Source organism: Hydra vulgaris, chromosome 06 (assembly GCF_038396675.1).
Source record: "Hydra vulgaris chromosome 06, alternate assembly HydraT2T_AEP".
Lineage (NCBI taxonomy): Eukaryota > Metazoa > Cnidaria > Hydrozoa > Anthoathecata > Hydridae > Hydra > Hydra vulgaris.
The window spans coordinates 29,845,250-29,857,365 of record NC_088925.1 but is presented as its reverse complement, the minus strand read 5'-3'; the positions used below and the strand labels follow the sequence as shown (position 1 = coordinate 29,857,365).

The following is a 12,116-nucleotide window of genomic DNA, read 5'->3' as shown; positions in this document are numbered from 1 at the left end:
TACAAAATTTCAACTTGAATTATATTGGATAACAATCCACTTAATATACTTACAATTATTATTAATTTAAAACTATTAAAATTTAGGAACTTAAATTAAATAAAATTATTTTAATTAATGTTCCTTGTCACACTTAATGAAAATTTAGATGAGATCTTTTTGATGACACAGTCCGAAAAACAATATTTACTGCTCCTCAAAGAACTATTCTCCCCTTCATAACATCTTTCTCTTTGAACACAAAAAAACTTTTTATGCTTCTGCAACTATATTTATCAAATTTTTACAAATTATGTTTTAAAAGATCCCTAATCTGTAATGAATAACATTCTTTGGACTCGCCCCTCCAAACTTTTTAGCGGTCAGTGATCTTAGTTGACTAAATTTTTTAAATGATTTTCTCACAGTTTTTCTGTTTTAACGGAAATAAATGTTTTTTTTATTTTAAAAGACGTTTAAAAAACGTTTAAAAGACATTTAGAACATTACTTTTAAAGACAAATGCCCGTTGGGTATCTTAATGTATACGCTATCTTTCCATATAAGTGGTTTTCTCGGGTAAGCAGATCATTTTTCATTTCATTTTTAGTATCTGTGTAACTTTTTTTAAAAAGCTGTTGCTAACGGTAAACCTAATTTAGTTTTGTATGGTGTTTCAATTGTTATTTTATTACACTGCCACGAACACCAACTTGTTCGTGGAAAAAACTTGTGTCTTTCTGGCTCTTTGCTTCTGTCACTGTTGATACCGTGCTTAATTCACTCATTTAAAGAGTTGATTACTTGAAAATATTTCTTGTTTATATTGAGCACAGAACATTAGAAAGCTAGTTTAGTGGCTAATGTTTGTGGCAACTAAAAGTTGTTTTGACGTTTCTAAGGACTTCAAAAACCGACTATGACCAAAAAACACAAGTTTTTACAAAAAAAAGTTTCATTGACATGCTTTGAATTAAAAATAAAAACTTTTAAAAAATTGATTTTTTTTTAAATTTCTAAATAAATGGAGATGTATCGCATTAAGAAAGAAAAATGCAGTTGAATTGATTTTACGTTTAAACGGATAACATCTAAGTATTATATTATAATAATATTAACAAAATAAATAACTTATTATAATAATTGATAATAAATTCCTAATGTTAAAAAAAATGTCAAATATAATTAAATGAATTTCTGAAGTTTTTGAACTTGAGTCAAACGACTTTTGAAACTAATAAAACTAAAAATGTTACTTTATCGACAATGATTTATTTTTGCGGACCCCAACCAACTTCTGGATAATTAACATGACAGTGAATAAATAATTCAAGTCAACATTTGTAGCTTAAATAATAATTGATTTCTTGGTGATTCGTTTGAAAGTCAAAATGTAATGCACAATTTAAAAAACGAAACAATAAAAGATAAGCTTTATTTTTATTTTATATATTTATTTACTTAATTATTTTTATATTATATATTTCAAAATGAAATCTTGTTTAACTATTTTTTTTAAGTGTAAAATAAAAGTTTAATTAAAACCATATCGATATAAACTGTAATAAAAGCTAGAAAACTTTGAAAATAATAAATGACCAGAATTGATAAGCAGATATAACATGCAATAACTACAACACACCCTATGGGCATTTGTTTTTAAAAGTTACGTTATAAATGTCTTTTAAACATTTTTTAAACGTCTTTTAAACTTTCATTACGGAAAAACGTTTAAAAGACATTTAAAATACATTTAGAATGTAACTTTTAAAAACAAATGCCCTCCAGGACAGTTGTAGTCATTGACTAAAATGAAAAACAAACATATTGCACTGACTCATAAAGATAAAAACGGTGTTAAAAAGACATAGAACAATAGCTTGGTTTATACAGTATAAGTTTGACACAATAAGAACGACCTTAAGTATTATGAACACTAATACTCTAATACTGTAATTAACTGTAACGTTGCCTGGGGTAGCACTAATCACACTAAACTTAAAAAAGTTTATAGTCAACAAAAATATGCTTGCAGGATAATCTTGGGGCAAACAGGAATGCACATAGCGAACCTCTCTTACGTCATTTTTTGGTCATAGTCGGTTTTTGAAGTCCTTAGAAACGTCAAAACAACTTTTAGTTGCCACAAACATTAGCCACTAAAATGACAAGCCCGAAAAGGCCCAAATGAAGTATGTACCTTTCTACAGAACTATATCTTCACAAAAATACCATTCAAGAACTTCATCTATTCTCTTATGGCTGCCCTGGAAAAAATAAAAACCATACCCTTGTTTAATTTCTAGTAGCTCTACAAGCTGGAAGGCGTTTTAAGAAAACTTGTCATTACATTCCTACGCGGGGACATTCCTTTTCTGTGATGGAGACTTTGGTACTATCAAAAGAAATGTAAGAAAGCATGATCGCAACTACCTTGTGGATAAGTATATTGATTTGATAGTCAGTTGCAAAAAAATTCCAAACCATTTACGGTTACTAAGATCACGCCCGAGGACATTTTAAATTTCAAAGATTGGTGACCAACTGCTTATAAAAAAAACCCAAAACCCATCAAAAACAACATACTCGATCGTGCATTTTCTGTATTGGATTATAAAATGTTTGTTTATGAAAATGCAATGCCTGGATATGTGACAACATATGACTTTTATCAGTCGAAAGGTAGATATGTTGCCAAAAAATTCAAATATATTCAAACTGAAAAACTTCCTCCAAAGTTCCTTATTTGGCCATATATAAAAAGTACACCATACATTACTCGTAAAACTTTGAACGCAGATTTAAATATAAAAGAATACTTAAAGAAATGCCTTTTGCCATTTATTAAAAAGCGTGAAATGCCCATATTATTTTGGCCTAATTTGGCTACAATTCACTACTCCAAAAAGTCTCTAGAGTGGTATGAACAAATGATGTCGAATTTGGTCCTAAGGAAGCAAATCCTCTTAATTGTCCTAAGCAGCCAGTTATTAAAAGTTATTGGTCAGTTATAAAGGAAAACTTATTGAAAAGCAAGAAATTAGCTACAAAGGAAAAAGATTTAAAAAAAAATGGCCGGTAGATAGATAGCCGCCTCAAAAAAAGTAACTCGAAGCAAGATCCAGCAGATGATGTCAAGTACTCACAAAGATATCCGGTTTCTATCTAAGCGTCCAATAAAAAATGTAAAATATTACTGAAATAAATAAACAATTAAATTAGCTTCATTGTGTCAAAAAATTAAAAAAATCTGTAAAGTAATTTTCGCGTAATTAACAATTAAAGGGTGCTGAATTTCATCTTGTTCAACCGATATATGTAAAAATTACTTAAGTATAGATATTTCTCGGGGCTAATTCTAAGTAGAGGCACGCCGGATACTTAGTTGATAGTTCTTTCCGGAGATAATTTTTTATTGAAAACAACTCAAGATGCAATTTATTTGGCTGCTTTGGCATCTTTTGCTGGTAAAAATTAAAGGTATTTTCTAAATTTTATTTGAGAACATTGGTGGGGAAAATCTCATCTTAATGGACGTGGCGTGTACCTCAACACATACTTGGTTCTTTCTCAATGGTGGTTTGCTCTTCGAGAAGATGTTTTTCTTGCAGCTTTAAACAACCAATTTGGCAGGTTAGGCAGCATTGTTTCAAGTCTTACTAGTATTGACTTAAAATCAAACTAGGGGGGAGGGGGGGCGAGTAGTTCTACACCATTCGTAGAGTTGTGATACATGATTACCACTCATATTGATCTTGGTCTTGTTCAATTGGCATATTTGATCTGCTAAGAAAGTAGTAAGTTGTCTTAAACATTGTTTTGAGAGCAAGTACACAAACATTCAATTTTTATCATGATTTTCTGCTTGATTTGGCACTGTGGCATTTAAGTCCAACTTCACTAAATTAAACTCTGCCTTTTACAAAATTTCAACTTGAATTATATTGGATAACAATCCACTTAATATACTTACAATTATTATTAATTTAAAACTATTAAAATTTAGGAACTTAAATTAAATAAAATTATTTTAATTAATGTTCCTTGTCACACTTAATGAAAATTTAGATGAGATCTTTTTGATGACACAGTCCGAAAAACAATATTTACTGCTCCTCAAAGAACTATTCTCCCCTTCATAACATCTTTCTCTTTGAACACAAAAAAACTTTTTATGCTTCTGCAACTATATTTATCAAATTTTTACAAATTATGTTTTAAAAGATCCCTAATCTGTAATGAATAACATTCTTTGGACTCGCCCCTCCAAACTTTTTAGCGGTCAGTGATCTTAGTTGACTAAATTTTTTAAATGATTTTCTCACAGTTTTTCTGTTTTAACGGAAATAAATGTTTTTTTTATTTTAAAAGACGTTTAAAAAACGTTTAAAAGACATTTAGAACATTACTTTTAAAGACAAATGCCCGTTGGGTATCTTAATGTATACGCTATCTTTCCATATAAGTGGTTTTCTCGGGTAAGCAGATCATTTTTCATTTCATTTTTAGTATCTGTGTAACTTTTTTTAAAAAGCTGTTGCTAACGGTAAACCTAATTTAGTTTTGTATGGTGTTTCAATTGTTATTTTATTACACTGCCACGAACACCAACTTGTTCGTGGAAAAAACTTGTGTCTTTCTGGCTCTTTGCTTCTGTCACTGTTGATACCGTGCTTAATTCACTCATTTAAAGAGTTGATTACTTGAAAATATTTCTTGTTTATATTGAGCACAGAACATTAGAAAGCTAGTTTAGTGGCTAATGTTTGTGGCAACTAAAAGTTGTTTTGACGTTTCTAAGGACTTCAAAAACCGACTATGACCAAAAAACACAAGTTTTTACAAAAAAAAGTTTCATTGACATGCTTTGAATTAAAAATAAAAACTTTTAAAAAATTGATTTTTTTTTAAATTTCTAAATAAATGGAGATGTATCGCATTAAGAAAGAAAAATGCAGTTGAATTGATTTTACGTTTAAACGGATAACATCTAAGTATTATATTATAATAATATTAACAAAATAAATAACTTATTATAATAATTGATAATAAATTCCTAATGTTAAAAAAAATGTCAAATATAATTAAATGAATTTCTGAAGTTTTTGAACTTGAGTCAAACGACTTTTGAAACTAATAAAACTAAAAATGTTACTTTATCGACAATGATTTATTTTTGCGGACCCCAACCAACTTCTGGATAATTAACATGACAGTGAATAAATAATTCAAGTCAACATTTGTAGCTTAAATAATAATTGATTTCTTGGTGATTCGTTTGAAAGTCAAAATGTAATGCACAATTTAAAAAACGAAACAATAAAAGATAAGCTTTATTTTTATTTTATATATTTATTTACTTAATTATTTTTATATTATATATTTCAAAATGAAATCTTGTTTAACTATTTTTTTTAAGTGTAAAATAAAAGTTTAATTAAAACCATATCGATATAAACTGTAATAAAAGCTAGAAAACTTTGAAAATAATAAATGACCAGAATTGATAAGCAGATATAACATGCAATAACTACAACACACCCTATGGGCATTTGTTTTTAAAAGTTACGTTATAAATGTCTTTTAAACATTTTTTAAACGTCTTTTAAACTTTCATTACGGAAAAACGTTTAAAAGACATTTAAAATACATTTAGAATGTAACTTTTAAAAACAAATGCCCTCCAGGACAGTTGTAGTCATTGACTAAAATGAAAAACAAACATATTGCACTGACTCATAAAGATAAAAACGGTGTTAAAAAGACATAGAACAATAGCTTGGTTTATACAGTATAAGTTTGACACAATAAGAACGACCTTAAGTATTATGAACACTAATACTCTAATACTGTAATTAACTGTAACGTTGCCTGGGGTAGCACTAATCACACTAAACTTAAAAAAGTTTATAGTCAACAAAAATATGCTTGCAGGATAATCTTGGGGCAAACAGGAATGCACATAGCGAACCTCTCTTACGTCATTTTGGAGCTTTATGTATTTATAAGATTAGTATTCACCAAGTAATTTTTATGTTTAAAGCAAAATCTTACTTTAATGAAATCTCTCATAAATATCCTTCCAAATATTCAGAAAACAACTACTGCAGAATCCCGTTAACTCGGACCCTGGATAAGTCGGACTTTTACTAAGTCGGACAAATTTTCCCATTAAAATTTTCCATACATACCAAAAGCTTTGCTTAATTCGGACATTCGCTAAGTCGGGCAAAATATATATATACCCGTTCAGAGTCCGAGTTAACGGGGTTCTACTGTATATCATTCCCATAAACCATCTTAAATTAAGCTTGTACCAAATTCAATATCGGGGACCTTTTTTTGGAAAAATTTTCTTCATATTTTTAATGAAAAACAAGAGTTCGTTTTAAACAACACTTTGGAAAGTTTTTAAGACTGATTCAAAACGACTTTTATTGAACATGGACTTTGATTTACTAGGTTTCAAATATCTTTTTTGAAAGCAAATTAAAATGTTCTGAATTAAATAATTCATTTAAAATTGTTACATTTTCTTTAGCTTTTGATACTAATTGTTTTCCTTTTTTGTTTTATGTTTTTGTTGATATTTAATATTCAGCCCTAAATATTTATTTATATTGCATTATTCGTAATAAAACATAACGCAATTTTTTGTGATTGATAACATGATGATCTCTCTTTAGTATGTTTCTTTTTTTGAATTATTCCGCTGGAAGATTTGCAAAAGTTTATTTTATTACTAAAGTTTTGTATGTACTTATACTGTTTTATTTATCACTGATTAGTTATGTAAATTTTTGAAAACATAGCGTAACGTGGCTCGGTCAAGTTAGTCTTCTACTTGGTCCAGCCGGGATTTCTTTTTTGTTCTTTTTAAGAAACGGCAAATTGAAAAAGGAAAAATAAATACTGTTAAACTGACTAAAAATAACTTTGAAGTGAAAATAACCGAAGACTTAAGTATAAAGGAAACTCTTGAGTTAAAAGACTTGAATGTATCAACTTTATTGCAAATTTATGAAATAAGTAACTATGTCTGAAATAAACAACTAACTTTGAAATAAACAACTAACTATGAAATAAACAACTAACTGTGAAACATGCAATTAACTGTTATGTAATAAGCGACAAAGTATGAAATAAACAACTATAGTTAATTGTTTATTTCATACTTTGTCGCTTATTTCATAATATTTAGTTGTTTATTTCATAGTTAGTCATTTATTTCATACTTTGTCGCTTATTTCATAATAGTTAGTTGTTTATTTCATAGTTAGTTATTTATTCCATAGTTAGTTGTTTATTTCATATATGAAATAAACAACTAACTATGAAATAAATAACTAACTATGAAATAAACAAATAAATATTATGAAACAAGCGACAAAGTATGAAATAAACAACTAGCTATTATGAAATAAGCGAAAAAGTATGAAATAAATGACTAACTATGAAATAAACAACTAAATATTATGAATTAAGCGACTAAGTATGAAATAAACAACTAAATATTATGAAATAAGAGACAAAGTATGAAACAAACAATTAACTATGACAACTATGAATAATTAACTGCTTATAATTAACTCCGACAAATTAATTATGAACAACTATATATGAAATAAATAACTATTGCATAGTTTTTTGATAGAAAACATCTGAGTAGCAGTTTATATCCACTGTAGAAATTATTGCATTACACGAGTGGCAACAATCTGGGTATCAATCATCTTTGATTGCAATAAAAGCAATTACAAAGTTAATTCACTAATAAAAATTGTCACTTGAATTTAAAAAAATTATAAAGTAAAAAAAAACAAACGATGAAGTTATTTCCAAACAAATTCAAACCAAATCATACATCAAACTTATCGTTATTTATTCATCGAATACGTCATCAAATTAGTCAAACTTCAATAGCTGTTAAGGATTCAATCGAGAGAGATGTTTTCTTGACAATGTAATTTTTTCTTGATTGATTAGTTATGTTTAACAAAGTTATAATACTTGTTAGGCTTGTTACACTTTTTTTTCTTTTTACTTTTGATATTTTTTCGTAAAGTTTTTTCAGCGTTTTCTTAAATGCTGATCGAAAATGCTTGTTTGAAAAGCTATATATGAATGGATTCAGTGTTGTTGTAAGAACCGGCAAAATTTCAATAAACGAATAAAATATAAACTTAAACAAACCATTATGTGTTTTCTTTAATTTTGGAAAAACATTTTGATCAAAAAATATTATAATATTTATTACACAGGAAGGACCCCAGCAAATAATAAAAGCCAGATAAACCATAGCAACCGTTTTTGTTGTTTTCATTTCAAAAATTCGACCACGTTTTTTAGTTAAGTTTTCTTGCTGGACACGTGGAACGCATTTTTGTTTTTGCAAAGCTATAGCTTTGGCATGCATTACTGCTATTCGCATAATAACTAAGTACAGAATTGTCATTGCGCCCAAAGATGGTAAATAAAGAGTAAAATAAACAAAGACGTAAAAATATCTATTTTCATTCCTGCATCCCTTTTCAGATGGTGTTACTTTAATACTTAATGACGGCAGGAATCTGTTTTGTTGCCATTGAAATATTCCAGCAATACCGATTACTGCAGATACAATCCAGATTAATAAAGTTACTACCTTTGCTCGTTTTCTAGTAAGTATCTCAGTGTAATGAAATGGAAATCTTATGGCAATGTATCTATCAAAAATATTAAAAATTGTTAAAACTAAAAATTACTTAAAATGAACTATAATAAATAACTAAGCATACCTGTCAATGGTAATGAAAAGAAGACCAAAAATGCTTGCAATATTGCAAGTGGAGTCAACAATGATGTATAGAAAACACTTCGAAATTGAATGGCAAAACTGGTCGTTACGTAGATTTGTTGATATTTTGAAAGGAATTAGGAAAGCTGCATTTGCAAAATCTGAGCAAGCTAAAATAACAAGAATAAATAATTTCTCATTAAAAAAAAGTAATTATAAGAAACCACGCAACCGATAAAAGGTTTACAATTATTTCTACTTGGTACTAAAATAGAAAACCTTTAGCTAGACCAAAAGACAAGTAATGATAAAAAAATTTCTAGGAATTTAAAGACTCTGCTTTTCAAAGCTTTTTTTAAAAAAAGCTTTTTCTTTTTAGTCCCTAACTTTGATAGCAGTCTCGCGGGCCCTAGAAATTGCGCGGGACTAAAGTAAAAAAACTCTACCTAAACTTATTATAAATATAGTTCCTACTCGTTCGCGAAAACAACGTGACATAAATATAGAAACTGTAACCAATATATTTCCAATTGCACTTGATAGTAGCACAATGATCATAAAAAAAACGTAAAGTAAATGATGAAATTTCAAATTTTCAGATAATGAACAAGTTGTTATATTCATGCTTGATGTCAAATTTTTTTTTTAAATACTTAACTTAACTTGGTTATAAAGTCGTATTTTTACTTTCGTAATTGTTTTTTTTTCCTGCTGTTTTCTGGTTTTAATTTTGACGACCTTGTTATAAGATCGATAATCATTTTCTATTGAATGTTTTTAATCACTAAAACACATTATTTAAACATTTGCAAAAGAAAAACGAAAAAATATTTTTTTAAATTAACATTTTTTATAGTCTTAAATAAACAAAAAAAGAGTTGAGCAATATATTGCAGTAATGATTGTTTAGGTTCAACACATTAGCATATTTTAGGTTTAACAGATATTGGCATATTTTTGAAGGACTTTTTTAAAACCAGAAATAATCGTTTTAGGCAACAAAAAAGTTGCCAAATTAATATTATCTAAACAGCCATTTAAAAACTATATAAAAAATGAATGTTTTTTACTCAAAGCTAAACTCAATGAGACTTTAGCCGAGTTAAAAATTTTTTGATATCAAGTATGAATATTCTATTCATCGTCTAAAAATATTTTAGCATTTGCTGAAGGGTTTTCTTTTATTAATTGCGCTTTTATCATTATGCTATTATCACTGTGCTTTTACCATAGTGCTATTATCATTATGCTATTATCACGTGCTTTTACCATAGTGCTATTATCATTATGATATTATCATTACGTTAATATCAAGTAAATATGCTTGTAGTTAAGCAATTTTAATTTGAGCAAAGTCTTTGTTTTTCTAAACACGAAACAAAAAATTATGATCATTAAAAATAAATTTGGATAAACTTAAGGTTCCATATAAATTCAGCAATATTTGCAAACAAAGAAATTTGGCGAATTAATTATAGTCGTCTAATAGTTTTACAATTGTTTACCTTTAGTATGCATAAGATCTATTTGTTAATTTTTTATTTGTTGTCGTCAGGTGAAAAGAAAATATTTTAAACACAATCAAATACGACAACCTAAATTGTAAAAATATATCAGCTTATATCTTCAACCTTTAGTACAGCTTTATCTAGGCCAAAATCTTTCAAATACCAAGTACAATAAAAAGCCGTGATAAAATATAAAAATAAAAATCAATAAAATTCTTGATCACGTGATCAGGAATTTAATATTTCTTTTTTCCTTTTTTTTTTCTTTTTCTTTTTCTAGTTATTAGAGTGCTCCAAGAAAACAGTTTTTTTAAAGAGGAATGCGGAAAAGAGTTTACGTTGCTTATCTTACCAATATCACAAATATAGTCAGAAATGGCATCAAATGTTGAGCTTCATCATTCTAAAGCTCTGATCATGACTGTCATGACTGGTTTTATTTTGCTTAACCGGGTGTAAATTTAAAAGAGCAATTTTCACTCGATTTAAAACTTAATAGATGTTCCTAATTCTGATTAAAAGTTACCATTACAAACATTATTTTATTTCACACGAAGCAACGAAAAAAATGGCTAGACTGAGAGTGGGAAAATTTCGAATTGTAAACAAAGGTTAGGACTAAGAACAGATTTACAAAATATAATTTTTTTATTTACGCAATATAATTTACAGGCAGGGCTTAGTTTAGAAAAGAATATTACTTGATAACCTAATGTTTAAATCTGTTTAACTTTTCTTATACTTGGAGTTGCCAGACGCCCGGCTTTTACGGAGGAGAAAACGGCGCCAAAACTGCATAATAAATTTTTTTACTGTGTTCTCCTTCGTAAAAGCCGGACATCTGGCAACCCTATTCATACCACATAATTAAAAACTTCTATGCAAATGTTTTTGCAGCAGGTAAAACTAAGATTTTTTTTAACAATTGAATATATTTGATCAATATTGATAAATATTGATAACTATTTGATAAATATTAACAGAAAATTTGATAAATATTGATAAATATTTAATAAATACTTATAAATATTAGATAAATATTTATAAACATTGATAAGTAATGATAAATTTTAAGAAATATTGATACATATTTCATAAATATTGATAAATGCTTTGATAAATGTTTATAAATAATATATATATATATATATATATATATATATATATATATATATATATATATATATATATATATATATATATATATATATATATATATATATATATATGTATATATATATACATATATATATAAGTTTTATTAATTCTCCCAGTACTAATTCTCGTTTAAGAAAGAGAGAAAGTGTTTCCGAGCAGCATGTTAAAAAAAGGATTAATAGAGTAAATTTAACACCATATTAAATTTACAAAATTAAAACCATGTTTCAACAGTGAGCAATTTTTTCGACAGCATCGACCGTATTTGGTGCCGTCCAAATTAAAATTACGGCAAATATTGTTTTTTTCGCAAAAAAAACCGCAGATTTTCTACTTAAATTCGCCGGAATGAGGGGGTACCACTGCCCAAATTCTTTTCCTAGAATAGGCCCTGAATATTACTAGTTACTACTGAATGATAAATGAAAGTAAAAGAATCTTACAAATTGTGATCTTTTCTAAGCAAAGAATAAATTTTAGCTTTTATTTATTTATTTAACTTTTATTTCGCTGATTAAACAATATTACAATTTTTCATATAAAATAAATAACATCGTAAACATAAAAAACCTTTATAAAAAACGTTTTTAATCTTTTTAATTTATAATATATATATATATTGTTATAATCAGTCAGGGACTCAAAGAAGGTAAGGATGATGCGTTTATCATCACAACCTTTTCATAGAGCCCCTT

At 27.5% G+C, this 12,116-nt stretch overlaps 1 protein-coding gene across 1 annotated transcript; it reads right to left on the bottom strand.

Moving 5' to 3' along the window:
* Window positions 1-7,646: 7,646 nt before the first annotated feature.
* Window positions 7,647-9,475, bottom strand: LOC105845214 (alpha-2B adrenergic receptor). Its single transcript, XM_065799819.1, has 3 exons — window positions 9,202-9,475; window positions 8,757-8,925; window positions 7,647-8,684 (listed from the first exon to the last, which is right to left on the bottom strand). Exons 1-3 carry the CDS (start codon window positions 9,377-9,379, stop codon window positions 7,889-7,891), a joined length of 1,143 nt encoding a protein of 380 aa, XP_065655891.1. The 5' UTR covers window positions 9,380-9,475; the 3' UTR covers window positions 7,647-7,888.
* Window positions 9,476-12,116: the final 2,641 nt, after the last annotated feature.

Coding starts and splice junctions, on each gene's coding strand:
- LOC105845214 (XM_065799819.1), bottom strand. CDS start 9,379: ATGAATATAACAACTTGTTCATTATCTGAAAATTTGAAATTTCATCAT. Junction 8,926..9,201: donor TATATTTATAATAAGTTTAG/GTAGAGTTTTTT, acceptor TTGTTATTTTAG/CTTGCTCAGATTTTGCAAAT. Junction 8,685..8,756: donor CTTTTCATTACCATTGACAG/GTATGCTTAGTT, acceptor TATTTTTGATAG/ATACATTGCCATAAGATTTC.